The sequence below is a fragment of the Oryctolagus cuniculus genome, chromosome 16, assembly GCF_964237555.1.
Source record: "Oryctolagus cuniculus chromosome 16, mOryCun1.1, whole genome shotgun sequence".
Taxonomy (NCBI): domain Eukaryota; kingdom Metazoa; phylum Chordata; class Mammalia; order Lagomorpha; family Leporidae; genus Oryctolagus; species Oryctolagus cuniculus.
In genome coordinates, this window is record NC_091447.1 from 24,199,855 (window position 1) to 24,220,842 (window position 20,988).

Sequence of the window (20,988 nt, forward strand, 5' to 3'; positions counted from 1 at the left end):
AGAGTGGCCTAACTGTCTTTTATCTAAAAAAAGCAAAAACATATATAAGCCACAAGTATTCAAAACTAACAGACCCTTTTCAAAAAACTAGATGTTTTAAAAGAAGATTCATATGTATTTTTTAAAAACCTTATCAGTTTTACTTTGTTTTGGAGTCCCTTTGTGACTGTGTCACTTTGACCTCTTGAACTCGGGAACCAGGGAAGTGATTGGCAGTATCACAGTTGTGTTAAGATCTTCCAGCTCTCTTTTTTTGCCTCTTTGGGTGGGTCATCAACAAACTCTAATTGATCAGGTGTAATAATGTGTCTTAGCTCTTGCTGGCTGGAAGAATGCTCCTAGGATGCCTAGCCAGCTGCCCATCTGTCCATCATTTTCCTTCCCTGGAGATGGCACTTGAGGCTGTGTGGGTGGCTGCATAATTATTGATATGTCTGCATGTAGGAATGTGGCCTGAAAGAGTCTAAACTTAGCAACTATTTGGATCAGACCACATGGATGTTGTTTTTGGAGAGTGATAACTGTGGCATTCTCCAGGGCTTGTAAAATGAGCTCTCACATCGCCAACCATATATTCCAACTTTAACGACAATCTGTTCAGTGAGTAACCAGGGTCCAAAGAGCATTTATTCTTCTTTTTACAACTTGATTCCATTAATTATTATTTTTTTTAAATACGGGTTTCACTTGGCTATGGGTAGCTAATTTTATGGAAAGGGGTAAAAATTTGGTCAGCCAGGAGGAGAAAAAGGTAAAAATAGTTATCAGACTTGAGATCAGTAGTATTTTTAGCTTTATATTAGCCAACCATTGGAGCTAACTTCCTTTCAGCTGATTAAGTTACATGTCTATTTGGCAGATAAACTTTGCAGAAATAGCAAAATTGTCTCTGTGTCACTTGTAAATGATTTGTCTCTCTCATTTAACATTTTTATATATCAATGGTATATATTTTAAGAGCCCCAGCCAAAGTCTATGTTCTGACACTACCTGCCTTTTAGTTCTTCTGGGTAGAATATTAAAAAAGAATTCTATAGCATATAGTATAAAGAAATTCTCAGGAATAATTTGTTTTTCTAAAACCAGTTTTATGTGAATTCTCAAGGCATTTGGCAAGTGTAGATTGGTGTCAGGGAAAATTAGAATCCTAGACTAGAAAAACCATCATGACCTCTAAGAGGCACAGTAGTCATACCTTGGTATTAGGAAGCATCAGATGGCTGTTCCATAAATTAGCAGATCCTTTTATGAAGACAATTTGTGTGACTGAAGCTTTTTACAGAGTGGATATGGCACACTTTCCCTCTTGTCTTAGTAACTATCTCAAGCGTTAACATGGCTGTGTGTTCTAATCCTGGGTTTGGTTTACAACTTTAAGGTAAATGCATGTTAAAGGGGAATCCTCTATGTGTGGTGCAATAGACGTTAATCCAGTCTTCCTTCCTATTTATACTAAATAATGTAGCCAAAGTAGCTATAAATTGTTTTATGCCTTAGAAATAAGAACCCCATGGTTCTATCAGCTAGAGGTTCAGCACGTACATAATGAATGCACATGGGTGCTGAATTGGCTAGGAGCTTGCTCCCCAGACTTCCAGGTGCTTGTCTGGTATTCAAGCCATCTCCTTGACCTTCTCGTTTCCCTTTGAACCATATTTCATTGTTTGTGATCAAACAACAATTATTTTTGATACAAATTGGATCTTGGCACCAAGGTAACAGTTTTAGACTAGGTAAACTATTTCTTTCCCCTTTTAGTGCCAGACCTTTCCCATACTGAAGTCTGCAACAAATGCCATCTTGGATAACATCATTGAGAGAAATGTGCCCTGTTTCTTAACTGCTTCCAAATCTGCTAGACTGAAAACAGGTCTTTCTAACCCAGAGGGCTGCAGTCTGAAGAAGAAATCCATTTCAGCAGTCATCAGAGCTGTCTGTAGTTGGTGTTAGGCAACTCTGGCTAAAGGTGAATTGGAGAATTTTTTTTAAGTAGATGACAGATATATTGAGGTAGGTCTGTTGTTTCCATGTGACATCACTTGGGTTCCTTTCAAATTGGGAGTCTGACAGTGCCTGATTCAGTGCGTCTACAATTTAAGAGGCAGTTTTAGTATGGCTTCTAGTTGTGCTGGCTTTTTAGGTAGAATGACTTTGAAGTTAATCAGTTCATCCAGCATTTATGAGACACCCACTGCGTACCTGGTACTGGAAAATTTGGGACATGTTTGGGACTTATCAATTGCTCTTTTCACTGGAATTTTCTGAGCTTTTTGAGTATGAGTCTTGTTTTCTGTTGGCCTTTTCATGTCTTTCAGAAACATTTTGTTCAAAGCACTAAGTTTTCTAGCGGTTTCAATAAGGTAGAAATGAACATCAGAATAGCTAGCTCCGTAAGTCTCAGGATTTTTACAAAACAAGTAATACCAAGCAAACTTGTGTCTGTGTGTGCCTATTTTAAGATTTGTTAAGGGGGTAGACAAAGGGAATCCAGTGCTTATAACTTAGATTTTAGTAATGTATTTGATTCAGGGTCTCTTGACATTTTATTTGGAGACTTGATTAAATTCAGACACAAAATGAGCACTGTCCCATTAAGGGATTGGGGGGGGGTGTCAGAGACAGAGGGGGTGAACAGCTGTTCTGCCTCATTTTGGGAGGTGGTGGGTTGGTAGTGTGTCTTCAAGTAGCAGCAAAGGAGTCCTTCCTTTTCAATGTCATTGTTGATCCACTATTAAAAAAAAAAAAAAAACACAGAATTTACCTATTGTACCTAAACTGATGTGAGCCATGATAAACTACAGAGTATTAAGGAATAGTGACTAGGAGTGAAACACATTAGAAATAAATGGAAAAGATGTTGACTACCTTTTTAAAAAAGTCTTATTTTATTTATTTGAAAGACAGAGTTAGAGAGAGGTACAGACAGAGATCTTTGATCCACTGGTTCACTCCCCAAATGGCTGTAACAGATAGAGCTGAGTCAATCCAAAGCTAGGAACCAGGAACTTCCCATATAGGTTTCTCCCATATAGGTTTAGGGGTCCAAGGATTTGGGCCACCCTCCTCTGTTTTCCCAGGTGCATCAGCAGGGGCCTGGATTGGAAGTGGAGCATCCAAGACTCCATCTGGTGCCCATATGGGATGCCGGCACTACAGGCTGGGGCTTTAACCTGTTGCACCACAGTGCCAGCCCCCTTAACTACATTTTATGGTTATTTTATAGGTGAGAAAACAAATGTGAGAGAGGTAAAGTAACTAGCCAAAGATCAAACAGGGAGTAAGTTGTATTACCAGTATGTATTCGTACTTACATCCAGTTGCCTCCAAGGTCATGTGATAATTCCACTATCTCAGATGTCATGAAGCCTAAATTGTAATATGATATAATCATTAATATATCCAAGTTTCTGCCCAGGTAAAGGTGCCTTTATTTGTGTCACTTATCTACCTTACATGAATTATTCTTTCAAAGTACCTCTTACTTTTGTTCAAATAGCTTTATTGAGATACAATTTACATACACACAACTCATTTAAAATGTACAAGTCAGTGATTTTTAGTATATTCACAGGGCTCTGCCACCAGTACTACTAATTCTAGAACACTTTCATCTCTCCTAAAAGAAACCCCACACCCATCAATTGTCATTTCCTAGTCCTTCTACTTACCTCCCATCCCCAATTTTATGCAACCACTGATCTGCTTTCTGTGTTTATAGATTTGCCTACTCTGGATATTTCATAGAAATTGAATCATGATATGTGTTCCTTTTTTGAGCTTTTTTCATTTAGCATAATGCCTTCAAGATCCATCCATACTGTAGTCCATATAAATACTGTTGTTTTTTTATGGTTGAATAATACTCCATTTTATGAATATGCCACATTTTGTTTTTCCATTTACCACTTGATAGACATTTTTCTAATGTTGTAGCTATTATAGATAATGCTGCTATAAATATTCATGAACACATTTTTGAGTGCACAAATATTTTTATTTTCAAGATATATACCTAGAAGTGGGATTGTTGGGTTACGAATGAACTCTTTAACTTTTGAGGAACTGCAGACTGTTTTCCAAAGTGACTGTACCATATTGCACTCCTACCAGCTTTGAGGACTCCAATTTTGTCACGTCCTTGCCAATACTTGTTGTCCTTTTTTTTTTTTAACACCTTTTATTTAATTCTCATAATCCCATCAATTGGCCAAAGAAAAATATTGTTACTGTTATTTTATAGATTAAAAATTCCAAGTCAATAAAAATTAAACAAGAAACCCAGCATGAGAACAAATAGAGGGTAGGAAGTGGCATGGATAGTTTGGAACAACGAGTCATCCAAAAGCAATTTTAAAGTTTTTGAATCTGATACTTAGAGCTATGTTGGATGTCAGAGATCACATTTCCCACATTTTAAGGGTGTTGAAACTAGAGCCCAGAAAAGGGAAGTACATTGAACACTGACATAAAGCTGCTTAGCGGCAAGCCAGGACTAGAAGCCCTGTCTCCTTGGCTCTAAAGCCAGTGCCTGTTCCAGAACAGCCTATTGCTTTCTTCCCAAGGGGGGGTGTGTAAACTCATCCACGTTGTAGGAACTCCAGTTTCTTAACTGCTTCATCCATGCCAGCCTTTTATTAAAATAAATCTATCTTAATTCGTATGAGGGTATTTGAAGGTCAGCAAAGCTGAACCTCCCATTGGGGAGCCCTTGATATAATTTGTTCCACATATTGCCTACGATGAGACTGATGCATAGGCAGAAAATCAGTGCAGTCAGAATTTCATGATGATCTTGCTTGGGTATGAATTCTGGCTGTGCCACTTGCTGACCTTTTCTGTAATTCTCATATGTTAAAAATGTGGGCAATACTAGTACCTGTGTCACAGAATTGTTTTCAGAATTAAATGAGATACTCCCTGCCTGACTCCTAGAAAGCCCTCAATACATACTATTATCATTATTACTGCTATTATTATTATTATAAAACATCAACTTACTCAGACCATTGGCAAATATTGTAATGTGAGATTTGGGGACAAATGCATCACCACCTTTCAAAAAGTAACTTCACTGAAGGAGCAAGTCTAAGAGCTGCTTTTCAAAGTCTTCATATTTTTAAGCTCTATGGGACATGGTTAATAAAATTACCTTTGTTAATAGAAGAAAACATGGTAATGTTAACTTCCCATCCTCAGATTGTAAACTAATTTCCCTTATACTGTGATGTCAGACAGTACCAACCAACGATGAAAAGAAACTAACCAACTCAAGTGAACCTCATATTAAAGGCCCAACAATGAGAAATCTTAACTAAAGTGCATCGGGCCTATTTGGGATGTAATATATTAGTAGTGTTTTTACTTAATATCTTTAATTTCCAAGATGATAATTCTAGATTGCTTTATGGGGCTACCTTGTATTTTTGTGTATTGGTGTAGAAGAATTGGTTCCCCCTGGAAAAACATTAAATGGGGTTGGGATCTCTGCCCCTTTCCACCCTTCTTCATGGTCATGGGCAGTGCACTCAGATGTCTGTGGTCTTCCATCTCCCCCACCTCTCCCAGGAGCCAGGTTGAGGGGATCAGTGATTGCTATCTCAGGAGTTTCAAAAGGACCAAATAATTTGGGTAGAACAGTCCTGAGCAGAGTGCCTGGCTCACAGCCAGACCTCAGTACATGACAGCTAAACAGCAATGCAGTGGGGTCCGTGTGCCACACACGAAATTGGGAAGCAGATTGGACAGTAAGTTTAGGTGAAGAAATTGGACATGTCCATGTTCATAGTGTGATTCATGTCTGCTCTGCTGTTGCTGCTGCTGCTTTTCTGTAACCAATTTTAGAGGCTATCTTGGCAGCTGGAAATATTTGGGATTAATTTCACACTCACTTTATGAGTTGAGCATTTTCCTGCAAGCAGCTCCCTGGGCCGCTGCCTCATTACTTTGGCATCATCTGATATGGCAGCCGGACAGAGATGTCCTTTGGGGTCTCCCTTTTATTTGGAAACCTTCAATTTGAAAAAGCAAAACAAAGGTCATCAACACATTGTGCTTGACGCTGTTAGCATTTATTGTTTCCTAAAGCCCTTCCTTTCTTTAGTCCTATTGAACACTAGGGAACACACATCTTGTTCAGCTGGTGGTGAGCCCTGAACCCCTCCACCTTCCCCCACCCCAGTTTAAGTCCTCGCAGCTGGAGCTGGTTGGCCTCTGTTCTCAGTTCCAGGTGAACAGTGTGAGCTCTTCTAGGTCCTGGTCACACAGACCTCAGTCTTGATGGTCTAGTTTTCCCAGCCCTTCTTACTGGGCTAATTCTGCTAGATTCATTTGGCTCTCATGGAGAACAAAGTATAAACTTGGCTGTTACGTGTAAAACTAAATTGAGAACATGGAGGTCTGTTTAGTATTTCATGCTGGCCAGTAGGTCAGGGAGATTGTCCTTGGGGGTAATTTACATAAGGAATTGTTTATCCCAATTCTTTCCAATTTCCATGACCACTTGGGGATAGCAGACTCTTTCCACAATGGCACAGCAATGCATCCACTGAGACTGAACACAGAGAGACAATGCTGCTCTCGTATTAATGTGTCTTGGGCCCTGCTCAGGAAAGAGCCTGTGGCTTGGGCTGCTGTCTCGCTGAGTCGTTCATCCACCACAGCTGTGTTTAGCAAGTTGGGTGGGTCCATGAACTGACATGCTGTTACACTTAGTGAGAATTTTCCCCTGATAGTGAGGAACGTGCATAAAGGCTTCACTTAAGTCCTAGCAAATGCCCCAAATATTTATTACGATCCACTGACTGCTTAGAGTGCAGCCTCCGTCTAGAAAGGGTCACACCCGGAATACTCCGTGGCTCCCCAGTGCCTACGGAGTCAAGTGCGCGCTCTTCACTGTAACATTCTGGGGCCTTGTGGCAGTAGGCCAGCTGAGCTTCTTAGTGTCATCCTTGTGTTTCCCAGAGTGGAATGGTAGTTCATTCCCAAACAAGCATCCTCTGCTTTTCTGCTTTAATGCTTTTTTCATGTAGCTTCCTTCACTTTTAAAGTGCCCTGACCCAATATCCATTTTTTAGGATTTATTTATTTGAAAGGCAGAGTTACAGAGGGGGAGAGGCAGGCTAGGAGCCAGAAGCTTCATCCAACTCTCTCATGTGGAGAGACTTTGCGCGGCTTTCCCAGGTGCATTGGCAGGGAGCTGGATCAGAAGTGGAACAGCCAGAACTTGAACTGGCACCCATGTGGGATGCTGGCATTGCAGGCAGGCAGCAGCTTTACCTGCTACGCCACAGCACTGGCCTCTATTTTTTTTTTTTTTTTAAGTTTTAGTTTTTGAAGGGCAAAGTGACTCATGGGGTGACAGGGAGAGTAGGTGGAACTCAAAGTGTACCTTATTTCCTTGGGACCATTTTCAAGTCATCAGTGTGATATCTCTGAACGTAGAGTTGGGAAGAGGTAGCCATTAGCTCCTTGATGGGAAGTGTTTCCAACATACAGACTCAATAGGCGTGAAGAACCTCAAGAGCTTAGTACCATAGTAGGAATGATTGAGTTCCAGTTGTTTATCACTTTTGCTTTAAAGTACTTTATTTACTTTTAAGTTTGTTTTAATTTTTAGTAATGACAATGTTTAACTGGCTTGCAAAATTCCTGAAAATCAAACAATTCTTTCTCTTTAGCTTAGTCACCTCCAGCACACTCCTGCTTCTTCCTCTACCCTTTCCTTTCGAAGGCCCTCTACACTCCAACAGTGAGTAGTAGTGCACCAGCTCTGAGCCTTGAGTGCTTCTCCTCTCAAGCATGTTTTGGAGTATAATAGACCCCAATGTTTGAATCCTGTTCTTTGTTTTACTAGGTGTGTGGTCAGGCTGGCTGCTTAATTTGCAGATATCCGTACAAAATGAATATGAGGGACCCTTGCTTGTTAAAAAGGCAGGAAGAAAGGGCTGTTAAAACAGCTCCTAAAATACAGTTTTTTCCTTTCTTCAGTAGTCTACTTCACAACTTCGATTGGTGTTTTTAATTTTCTATTTAATATATTTCCAAGTAAGGAAAAACTAAAAACTTTTAAATGATTGGCATGACTCTTACCATTAATCTTTGTGTGATCTGTGCCTGTTTTAAGTGTCAGAATTTGACTCACATGATTGAGTGCACATAGCTCCTCTTGTGTCCAGTATCCCACTGACTTCCCTTAAAAAAAAAAAACTCAATAAAATGGTGAAGTTCAGGACAAACAGCAGGGTGTTACACCAGCACAGAGCCCTTCTAAGCATGGGCATAGATGGCCTGTCGAGTTATGGGCACATGTCTAACATCTGCTGAACCTCAGAGTCCTCATCTGTGAAAGAGAGAGGATGCCACTTATGTGTTCGTGGAAGTGTGACGACTACAGGCACTGACACCTGTGTGGCCCAGAGCCATGTGCTTGCCGTGTAGCCTGGGCTCCCCTGACTGGCCAGGTTGTCACTAACATGGTCATCATGATAACAGCACTGTCCTCGGTCCTCTGGAGCATCCTCCTTACATGGTCCGAATCTTCCTCCTGAACTCACTTGCCTTTCTCATTACGATCTCTTGGAAGGTGGAAATTGGGTCTGTCATCGGTGCATTACCTATAGTGTTTCCCGCAAATTCTTTGCTTTACCTGGCACCCTGTGGGTGTTTATGACCTTGATCTTTGTATGCTTTGGATTTTTTGATGGTAAGCATCTGTGTGATAAAATTATGGACGCACAATGAGGCTTAAATGGTAACATTCCCAGGCAGAACAGGAGTATAAACTTGGACTTTTGCAGGAGTCTGTTGTAATTATGGTGAGCGTTGAGGAAGTGTATGATTCCAGGTGTTTTGGTTTAAGGAAAGTGGCCTTTCTCCATCTCTTCGAAGGGACTTCTTGAAATAATGGGAAAGGGATGAGTTCCAAGCCCCATTCGAGTAAAAGAGGCCCCAGGGATATTAACTCTGGCCCACAGTAATCCGTCCCTTTGCTAACATCTTTCACACTTACTTTCTGTTCTGCACAATTAGGATATTAGTATAGCAGTGTTTCTTCCCACTAATTGGTTGTATATGTGTGTTTTCTTTCCAAGAAATTTTAAGATCCTTTTGGGGCTATGCACTGTTGTGTACTTCTTTTGAACACAAGTGGAAAGTAGCACAGTCCTAGGCACATAGTAAGGTGATGCACTTTATGTAATGCTGGTCTCTGTCCAAACCTCTGTGACTCCCTGCAGGGTTGCATGCGCACTGGGATTGCTTTTTACAACTCGTGCAAGCCCTTAGCCAAGTAGCGTGTTCACACAAGGACCTTCCGTTGCTCTGCCTTTCCCTAAACCGTATTTCTCTCCAAGTGTCTCTCGGACACTCGGAGGACTGTCCTTTTACAGCCCCTCCTCTCGCAGGGCCTCTGGGAGACCACACAGCTGTAGGCTCGATGCATTAGAATGATGCCTTTTTTAACAAGCCCTTTGGGCCAGTGTCAGGAAGTATCACCGACTGGATCGTCTGCACCGGACTTCAGCATCGCGTCTGAGTTTTGGCTGCTGCAGCTGGTGGGCACTCACATGAAGGTGCTCACGTTGCCCTGGCTTTTGCTGTTCTGCTCAGGGGACAGTCAGACGCCTGCAGCCTCTGGGCAGTCAGTTCATTACTTTTAATGAGCACAAAATTCACCAAGACATTAAAGTAAAGCACCAATGGGCAGTGCTGAATATTCCATCCAATTGTTGCTTTAGTTCTATTTTCCACAGGATTATTCAAAAGGATAAAAAAAAAAAAAGCCAATTCAACTCACTCCTGCCAATTTTATCCTAAATAGATTTGGCATTATAAAGCTAACACACCCTGAACTTTTTTTCTTTCAGGTCTCCGTGGGCTAGTGCTTGACATTTGTGCTAAAAATGATATTACTCAACAAGTCGAATGTTTAACATTATCTAGTTTTTAGATACAAATATGAAATAATGGATATCTCAATGACATGAAACATAAATCCTAATATCAGAGAAGCCAGTTATTTTTTTTCCAGTTATTTGCTGAAAAAGGTATAATGAATTTGTAATTTTGAACCCCAAGGCAAATTCAATTATTTTGATAAGGATATTTTAATGAGTAATCTGTGGCTAGTAATAAAGGCAATAACTTGATTAGAAGCCACTTACATTATCATATACTGAAGGAGGTCAGTCAGTGGTGAAGAACACACTGAACAATGTCTCCATTAAAAAAGGTATTTTCTTCTGGCCATATGGATTTGGAATTACTTTGGGCATTTTCTTTTTTTAACAGGAGGAAGTGAGCAGATGAATGATAACTGTTTTATTACTCAACATAGTTTGTGCAAGACAAAGTTCATCAAGTTGTTTTAAAGAAAAACAGGGCCATGCCAAATGTAGTTTGCGGGCTCAGGAGCGGTGACGTTCTGGCTAACTGGAGTCTGTAACCGCACAGGTGACGGCTCTGGCAGATGCGGTGGAGGAGAACCGAGGCGACCTGCTGCAGTCCCTGAGCCGGCTGCAGAGTGCCACCCGCCTGCTGATCCTGCTGCTCGGGCTGTGGCAGAAGCTCAGCGCCGACCAGCTCGCGCTTCTGGAAGCAGCGTTTCTGCCTCTACAGGAAGACACACAGGAATTGGTAAGGACCCCCCAGCGATGGCACATGGCTGTGGTGTGTTCGAAGGTATCAGACGGAGCCATAGTATTCTACAGAAATGCTGTTTTCTTTCTCTTTAAACCATGACAAAACTGTTAAACGAAGGCCTTTTTTCCCCTCGAGCTCTTTCAAAATAGGTCTGTAGTCCGTTTTTATGTGGCATCCACTCTATTTTTTTATGTGCTCTTCAATCACCGGGAAGCCAGGGAAACAGTGCTTTGACGGACTGAGTGATGGAACAAACTTCAGATTAGCTAATCCTTTCCCTTCCCGCCAGAGCAAACAGTGCGGCCATTTTAATTTGCTCAATGTCCTTAAATTTAAGTGTCACCTCAAAAGTTAGAACTGAGATGGCCTTGCTAAAACTGACAGAGTTCTTTATGTGTAGTTTATAAGCTCTCTTGCCCTTGAATCTGGGATAGGCCATTTAGAATGAAAAGGTCTCTCCGTGAGGGTGGTATTTAGAGTTTTAGTGAAAAATCACTTAAATAAAAACATCTCAGGTCCCTGAAGCATAGTGGTATATTTTACCAGGTACCATTCTGGGGAATGTTTTATGTGCTTTTACTAACAAGGAAATAATGTACATCTTGGAAATTAGAGACCTTTGAATTTAGTAGTTTTTTTTTGTACATTTCATAGCAAAAGATCATTTCAAATACATTTTTAAACCAAGATATGAGAACGTGGTACTAAAAATAGTTCTAAAAGCAGTGTGTGAGTGTGTGTGTGTGTGTGTGTGTGTTAAATAGATTACTAGATCTCAGGTGCTATTTTAAGTGTTTCATAAGAATTATCTAATTTAGTCTTAAAACAGTACCTTAACTATAAGTTCATGTTTATTTAACATATAAGAACATCTAGGCTCTGAGAGTTCCGTGTCTTTCTGACTTGAACCCAGGTCTGTCTGTTTCCTAGCTTGTAACCACTTCCCTGTATGTCTGTGAACAAAGTCATGAACATAATTTTGAAAATCACAAGTTTTATCAGATAAATTGAACTTCTCAAATTTAGGTCAAAATGATGTTAGATCAAAAGGAATGGGAGTGGAAAGAAATGGTATTTCATGGTCTCAGCATAATACTAAATAAACTGGAATACATATATTTAGTGGCAAGTAACAGTTTGACAAAAAAAATACAACTAAAATTGACCTTTGAGAAGCTAGAAAAGGAGACAGTTAACTGCAATAATAGAAAATATTGCAATGGTTACAGTTACATGTTATATTAATAAGAATGATAGCTATCATTTATGAACTCAGATTTAGGAGTTAAAGACTTAAAGCTGCCTCCCCTCCCTCAAAAGCTTGGTAGCATCAGAGTTCTTGGTCGCATCACTTAATCATCACAGTGGTCTGGGTTCTTTGTTTTTTAGATCTCTTTTGTAGCTTTAAAGGGAAACAATGGTAGGACCTGCCTTATAAGTTTTGATAGGAATTAGATGAGATCATTGAGTAGAGCGCTGTGGATTAGCAATCAGTAATGGAGGTGGTTTATACACTTTACATGTAAAATTTCTTGTCCTCACGAGGGTTGTGTAAATTCAGCATTTTACCTTTTCATGGCTGTTTGTCCATCTTCTTGACTCTACTTGACGGCAGTGCTGGTATTTATTCCTGTTCATGTTCTCAGTACCTGACCGTGCCCGAGCACAGCACAGTCAGTATTTGTTGGACAGATAAATGGAGAAAATGGTGTGAAAGCTAACAAGTGGTGAGCAGGCCGAACAGATGGAGTGGATGTAATCTCTAGCAGAAGGAAGTGGGGCAGGGCCAGCTACATAATTTGCAGGGCTCAGTGCAAAATGAGAATGCAGGCCTCTTGTTCAACAAGCAAGACAGAAGTGCCTAAAGCACTGTTAAAACAGGTACAGTGTTCCCCTTTATCTATGGGTTGACTTTTTGCAGTCTCAATTAACTGGTCAACCACGGTCCAAAAAACATTAATATTTGTCAAGACTTTTTCAAGAGAAAGAAATCACATTCCTGTAACTTATTATAATATATTGTTATAATTTCTCTTTCATTATGGGATTGTCAATCTCTTCCTGTGCCTAATTTATAAACTTTTTCCTATACACACATTTCTATGATAAAGCACAGTAAATACAGGATTTGGTACTCTCTGTGGTATCAGGCATCCACTTAAAGTCTTAGACATATCCTCCAGGGGTCAACAAAACTTTTTGCAGTCTCTTTCCACTTGTCATGGGGTGCTTTGCTATTTCATGCCATTCTAAGTAATAAAAATTAAAATGGTTAGGATGAATTTTGCCATTGATCTTTAAAATGTGTACTTCTACTTTGAAATGGAAGAAAGAGCATTAAACTCATATGCAGAATCAATATAATTACTCAGTTTGCATCTTGCAGCTTGTCCATGCACAAGTATTGTTCTTACAGAACTTCAGAATTCCTGTACAAGACTTAGACTTTATGTGCCTATTGATCAGCACTCTCTACCTTCACTGTATTGATGAGCAAGGAAGTACTAGAGGGAAAAGCAAGTATGTGTCACTCTGTCCCTTTCCATCTACATCATCATTTTCCATTTCAATGATTGGCTAATACAGCAAGGAAACAGAAATTTGGAAGGTTGCGATGGGCTTTGTTAGTCATTCATGTTTTGCTGTTTATATTGCCTTCTTTCTTCAAAACCAATTCCAATTTATAGAAAGCCTCTCAAGGTGGTCAGTGCCTTACTCAATCTAGACATTGCATGTCTTCCTTGTACTTGCCTGAGTCTCCCAGAATCCTCTCTCATCATGGAGCCATGGGAAGTCTGAGCCCACAGGGCTGTGTGTGAATGGGGCAGGAAAGGGAAAGGAGGCCTGCCTACTGCACCAATTTTCCCTTCTCATACACCTGTTTTATTGCCCCATCAAACTTCATTTACAAAATACAAGTTCAAAGATAAAATTAAGAATTTCAAGGTGGTGACAATAAGACATTCAACCAGGCAGGGGGGCTTTCTCAACACAGGGACCCTCTCTGACTGCACAGTGCAAAAGCTCACGTGGCTGTCCCTGAAGTATGATTAGATTCAAAGAAAGAACTTCGCAGAAATACAAGTTCTAAATACAGGAGTTGATTCCCAAGAGATTATGGGATTTGCCACTCGGGAGCTCTGTAAAAGCAGCCTCATTTGTCTACGGGTCTATCAGTATCCCTTTGTGCAGGTAAATGGACTTTGTTTCTTCTGAGTGCCATTTTCTATCCTGCCTGTGTTTTCTCGGCCATCATGCCTCCCAACATACGTAGAGAAGCATTCCGACAGCTCTTCTGAACTGAGATTAGAAGGTGCGTGTGCTCATTATGCCTATTGGCGTCATTAATGAGACAAGACATTTGATAAAAACATAACTTGGAGAAGAATGAATCAAAAAAGACATTTTAATACCGCTTGTTATGCTCTTCATCTTTAATTAGGTTGTGGTATTCGCTTTGGACTTAGACTGTTGAGACAGCTTATATGTCTTGAGAGAAAAAGAATCCTTTTTCATTCTTTAAGACACACACATACAGTGTGTGGTTTTGACATGCTAGTTCCCAATCCCCCGCTTTATGCCTTTAGACCTCACAAATAAATGTTATGTGATGGGTATCCCACTGAGATGTGAAAATGAAATATGCAAACCTGAAATAGCTTGGAAGGGAGGGTGAGGTGGGGAAGAAAGGACTCTCTTACCAGAATGTTGAAAATATCCCCCATATTGAAGTTATTATGATACCACAAAAATCTGAATGTAATTTAGATGGTTTGGTTGAGGGTGGATGGCAGAGTACATGTGTCAGGGAGAAAACTTGAGACATGTGAAGAACATTTTCAGAAGACTCTCAGCTCAAGGTCAGATGTCCCTACAAGTATTAGGAGGTATGAGGAAGTGCTAGGAGATGTTTTATTTACATTTCAAATGGCTCTGCATAATGACTTGTTGTGCTGTTATTAGACGGTATGTGTCATAAGGCAGGCTAAATGCAATAAAATCAACTCTGGGGTATTTTCTCCCTAGTAGCATCAGGTTTCCAAAGCAAAAGTATTTAGGATCTGCTATTCCTAATGATAAGCAATATTTGTTGTAACATATTATGAGTATTTTGTTTAAAACATTATCACATTTGGAATAAAATTCATCATTGTTTCATTTGATCTGTCTCTTTAGTAATGCTCTTCTGCTTTTGTCACTTCTCAATACTACTTGGGGGCAAATAAATGCTGGTGTTGTGAACTATTATGTGTAATTTTTTTAAGGTGCTGAAAGTTATATATGCCAGATGTGTTTTTGTAAGGATATCCCATTTCCCTTTAAGAAAAACATTAAATGTTCTATTTGGTATCTCCAAAAAGAGGTTAGCTCTTAAACTCAATTCTATCAGTAGATTTGATAATCCAATTTTATCCCTACCAACTTCCTGATGTTGAAGTTTTGACTACAATAATATTCCTTTAGAGAACCTAATAGGAACTTTTAAAAATGATTACCTTTTCATACCTTTTGGGCTAGTAACAGGCTATTTCAGAGTATTGGAATTCTCAATGCAGAATTTGAAGATGCCTCTGACCCTCTCTCTTCTTGAAGTTCTTTGGAAAATATCTACCAAGGTCGATGAAGGCTGTGTTACTGGTATGAATCCAAGAGTGCTGTGTTACTACATGTCTCCCTCCCATGATGCTGCACCGAGGTCAAAGGGTACAAAGCTAGGCATCCCTCAGGATTGGCTTAATAGGGCAAATGTTGTTATCCAGTCTTTTATTCACTCAGTGGATAGTTATTAAGTACCTACTATGTTTTAGGTGTACTTAGCATACTTCAGCAAATACAACAAATCCTGTCCTTTGTGGTTTTACTACAGCATTGCAAGCAAGCATTCTAGTCCCATGCTGCCCCATCTGTTAGCCATGTGCCACAGGAAGTTTAAATAAGTTATAATGAAATAAAATTAACAAAATCGCACTGGCCTTATTTCAACTGTTCTATATTCCCATGTGATGTGTGGCCACCACACTGGACAATCTAGATACAGAATAGCTCTGTTATGCTGAATGTGCTGTTATGTAGCACTGTTGGTCATGAAAATTTTTCTGTTAATAATCTGTGCGTGTTTTTAATACATCAACAAAAGTAGTTAGGAGACTGACATTAAGTTACGCCATGGTGTTTGCTTTAGAAGCCCTTATTTTGGTATCCTAGGAGCAGCAATGTCCAGACATCATCCCAGGAATCGGGAACTTCTCTGGGAAGATTTATGCATCTATAGAAAGACGAGACAAGAAGCTGGCATAAGTACAGCTACTCCCTCTTCATATGGCCCATATAGACATTACAATCACAAATTGTTTCCTGTTGGGCCTGCCCATGGCCTCAGACTCCTTTCAAAAGCCGCATTCTAGGTAGTGAGCGTTACTTGGGGTTGGGGGTAGATGAATCTTCTGTGCCCCTCCTGATGTCCATAAAGACCTGCTTCTCATTATCATAGGAAACAGCTGAGATGACTAAGTGTATATTCAGCAGATGGTAAGACAGCAAGAAGGAGCTGTGTCTATTTTTCTACAGAGCTGTAGAAATCAGAACTCCTGTTCTCATGTTCGTTTGTGTTCACCTGACTATACAGGAGTTTTTTTATTTTTTTAACTTTTATTTAGTAAATATAATTTTCCATTTAGTAAATATAATTTTCCAAAGTACAGTTTATGGATTACAATGGCTTTTTCCCCCCATAACTTCCCTCCCACTCACACCCCTCCCATCTCCCGCTCCCTCTCCCATTCCATTCACATCAAGATTCATTTTCAATTATCTTTATACACAGAAGATCAATTCAGTATATATTAAGAAAAGATTTCATCAGTTTGCACCCACACAGAAACACAAAGTGTAATACTGTTTCAGTACTAGTTATAGCATTACTTCACATTGGACAGCACATTAAGGACAGAGATCCCACATAAGGAGGAGTGGGCACATAGTGACTCCTGTTGTTGACTTAACAATTTGACACTCTTGTTTATGGCATCAGAAATCTCCCTAGGCTCTAGTCATGAGTTGCCAAGGCTATGGAAGCCTTTTGAGTTCGCCAACTTCGATCTTATTCAGACAGGGTCATAGTCAAAGTGGAAGTTCTCTCCTCCCTTCAGAGAAAGGTACCTCCTTCTTTGATGGCCCATCCTTTCTACTGGGATCTCACTCACAGAGATCTTTCATTTAGGGTTTGGGTTTTGTTTTTTTTTTTTTTTTTTTTTTTTTTTTTTTTTTTTGCCAGAGTGTCTTGGCTTTCCATGCCCAAAATACTCTCATAGGCTCTTCAGCCAGATCCGAGTGCCTTAAGGGCTGATTCTGAGGCCAGAGTGCTGTTTAGGACATCTGCCATTCTATGAGTCTGCTGTGTATCCTGCTTCCCATGTTGGATCGTTCTCTCCCTTTTTTATTCTATCAGTTAGTATTAGTAGATACTAGTCTTGTTTGTGTGATCCCTTTGACTCTTAGACCTATCAGTGTGATCAGTTGTGAACTGAAGTTGATCACTTGGACTAGTGAGATGGCATTGGAACATGCCACCTTGATGGGACTGAATTGGAATCCCCTGGCACGTTTCTAACCCCACCATTTGGGGCAAGTCCGATTGAGCATGTCCCGAATTGTACATCTCCTCCCTCTCTTATTCCCACTGTTATATTCAACAGGGATCACTTTTCAGTTAAATTTAAACACCTAAGAATAATTGTGTGTTAATTAAAAAGTTCAACCAATAGTACTAGAACAAACAAAAATACTAAAAGGGATAAAGTATTAAATTGTACATCAACAGTCAGGACAAGGGCTGATCAAGTCACTGTTTCTCATAGTGTACAGGAGTTTTTAATGCAAAGAGCAACAGTGTATTGCTTTTGGAACCTCATTGCATAGAATCCTAGAATTAGAAGGAATATTGGCACAGTATGTGACATTTTGCCTTTTTGTTTTCTTTAAAGGCATATTCCAAACCTTTATTAGATATTATCATTTTTTTCTATAAAAGAGAAGCTTAACTGTGTTCTTAAAAGTTGAATGATTACCTTCCGTAGTACTGACTTTTAAAATTCCCTGGGAAAGTTTAGATAGATGTTTACATCTGTGGGGGAAGGAGACTTGGACCTTCAGCCTTTTTGTTTGTTTGTTTTGATTGATTATTCCTTTTACATACTGATATGGAAAAGCTTATTTTTAACGTGTTCAACATGGTTCATGTGAGAAAACAGATGTTTATAATAGGAAATTCTATTGTGTGGAGGGACTTATCAGGGATCACTTAAAAGATTTACAGAGTTCTACGTCACAGGTCAGGTTTGATGTAAGGGCCATTGTGCCTGCTGTCCGGATTGAATGATGACCAAGAGGACTAATCATTACCATTATTAATGACTGCTCCTTAAAAGGCAAACAAAAGGAGGAAGTCTGGTGTCAGTATTAAGTCTGCCTTCATGACTGCTAAAGTAGCATCACAATTACAGCTGTCTATGGGAACACAGAGCAGAAAGTAAATATTTTAGTAATTCCCATGATCTTAGCCAGCAAAATAAACACAAAAGAGTTAGTTTCACGTTCATAAGGGCCACATACCCTGTGTCATTGCTAGTTAGATGCAACTGGTGTTATTTAATTGAATGATATTCTACCCTGCCAGAGTTGAATGTAGCATGTCTTCAAGACCCTTCTGATGACATGCTTGCTGTTCAGAAACTTGAAATAACTGAAATACCTCAGAATAGGAGCTAAGTGGAATAAAATGTGCAAGTTGTGATGTATAATTTTTAAACTTTGCTCATGTCTGTATCATGAAATAATGCTTTAATGGGCATGTTTGATATTATTTACACATTTTAAACTAGAGGAACTCAACATGGGAAGCAGGATACACAGCAGACTCATAGAATGGCAGATGTCCTAAACAGCACTCTGGCCTCAGAATCAGCCCTTAAGGCACTCGGATCTGGCTGAAGAGCCTATGAGAGTATTTTGGGCATGGAAAGCCAAGACACTCTGGCAAAAAAAAAAAAAAAAAAAAACAAACAAAAACCCTAATGAAAGGTCTCTGCGAGTGAGATCCCAGTAGAAAGAACGGGCCATCAAAGAAGGAGGTACCTTTCTCTGAAGGGAGGAGAGAACTTCCACTTTGACTATGACCCTGTCTGAATAAGATCGAAGTTGGCGAACTCAAAAGGCTTCCATAGCCTTGGCAACTCATGACTAGAGCCTAGGGAGATTTCTGATGCCATAAACAAGAGTGTCAAATTGTTAAGTCAACAACAGGAGTCACTATGTACCCACTCCTTATGTGGGATCTCTGTCCTTAATGTGTTGTCCAATGTGAAGTAATGCTATAACTAGTACTGAAACAGTATTACACTTTGTGTTTCTGTGTGGGTGCAAACTGATGAAATCTTTACTTAATATATACTAAATCGATCTTCTGTGTATAAAGATAATTGAAAATGAATCTTGATGTGAATGGAATGGGAGAGGGAGTGGGAGATGGGAGGGGTGCGAGTGGGAGGGAAGTTATGGGGGGAAAAGCCATTGTAATCCATAAACTGTACTTTGGAAAATTATATTTACTAAATGGAAAATTATATTTACTAAATAAAAGTTAAAAAAAAAATCGGAGCATCACCCTGTGTTCCCTAACTCCTTTGCAAAACAGATAAGATTTAAATTCATGTAACAAATAAAATTGAAGCCACCACAATGAGGAAAATAAGAATTGGTGTTATCTTTATAATGCTTACCAGTGTGGTTCCTGGTTTGAAGTAAATTTGTCAGTTCAATTTCCTTATACTTTTCCCCTCCCAGTTTGAGTCTACGGATCGCAAAAGGTGATTGTGACATTCCTGTGACACTGCATCCTTCTAAAAACACACATGTAGAAATTAGTGACTTTCTTTCCTGGGAAACCAGCTCACCCTCTGATCTATACCCACGTGCAGCTCTGTGTCGGCATCTGTGTGTGTGTGGTCCTTTACTCTGGCCTACAGGCTACCTCCTTGACGTGGGCCCTTGTTTTTCCACCTGGCCATCTGGAGAGGCATCCAGAGCAGCCTTGCTGTCCGTGCGTCTGCAGTGCTCTGCCCTGCTTGCCTCTGCTGGACTCGGTAGCTGCGCTCTCCTGTCATGCAGCCGCTTCCATGCTTCCCGTGACCCTCTTGTCCCCTGTGTTCAGCATGAACGCCATGCCAGCATTTGGGAGCATCAGTCCCGTTGTTCCACCGTCTCTCGTCTCTGAAACTCATTTTTTTGTGATTCCCCAACTCCCCACATCATTCTAGGAAAGCTGAATTTCTGTATATATGCATCTTCTCTTTCTCACACCAGGGCCAGCAGTGCCTGCCTTTTCCTTATTAAAGTAATGGTCTCTGCTCATCCCTCCATCTGCTTTCCTTAAGAGCAGGTCAATTTTCATTTCCTCCCTTTTATTCTGGCTTCTATCATCTTGTGAATTTCACTTGGGGGTGTGATAAAATGTAGCTCTCATTATGTACTTCAAAATCTCCCAAGTGCTTGCCTCGTGTTCTAATAAATATAAGGACAAATTCTTACACATGTCCACTGACTTAAAGGGGCTAGGCATACGTCGGCACTCATCTGTAGATTGCCTGATACTCTTATTTCTTTTCCTTTTTTCTTTTCCTAAATCTTGTATCATGTTCATCTTATTTTTTAAAGGCAGAGAGACAGGAGGGAGAGGTAGGGAGAAATAGAAAAACAATCTTTCATCTGCTGGTTTCTGCCTCCCCTCTCTCTCTGAAATACCCACGACAGCCAGGGTTGGGTCAGGCTGAAGCCAGACATTGCTAACTCAATCCAAGTCTACCACGTGGGTGCAGGGACCCAAGTACTTGAGCCATCGTCTGCTGACTTCCCAGGGTGAACATTCATAGGAAACAGATGGGAAGCAGAGCTGGACTCAAAACTAGGCACTCAAATGTGGAATGTGGTGTCCCAGTTGCCATCTTAACTGTTGGACTAAATGCCCTACTCCATGTATTTTCATAATATCTCATAATTGTAGACATTCTTCCAATATCTGTATTTTATAATCATTTTTTGAAAAGGAATCATATTATCTTCATTTTATATGCCTGTTTTTATAAGCTACCTAAAGTATTTAGGGGCTCTTATAAGAGGAAAACTTGGTCTCTCCTGCACTATTGTAAAAAGGTATAGAAGGGCTAGTGCTGTGGCATAGTAGGCCAAGACTCTGCATGCAGTGCCAGCATCCCATATAAGCTCTGGTTCATGTCCTGGCTGCCCCACTTCTGATCCAGCTCTCTGCTATGGCTTGGGAAAGCAGTACAAGATGGC

The 20,988-nt window shown here is 40.1% G+C and overlaps 1 protein-coding gene across 6 annotated transcripts in view; it reads left to right on the forward strand.

Moving 5' to 3' along the window:
• Window positions 1-20,988, forward strand: part of BBS9 (Bardet-Biedl syndrome 9) — a 440,716-nt gene that overhangs the window by 346,478 nt on the left and 73,250 nt on the right. For all 6 annotated transcript variants that reach the window (XM_008261624.4, XM_008261625.4, XM_002713746.5 and 3 more), the window contains one exon: window positions 10,450-10,632. In XM_008261624.4, the coding sequence (XP_008259846.1) occupies window positions 10,450-10,632 (183 nt within the window). The remainder of the gene's footprint in view (window positions 1-10,449; window positions 10,633-20,988) is intronic.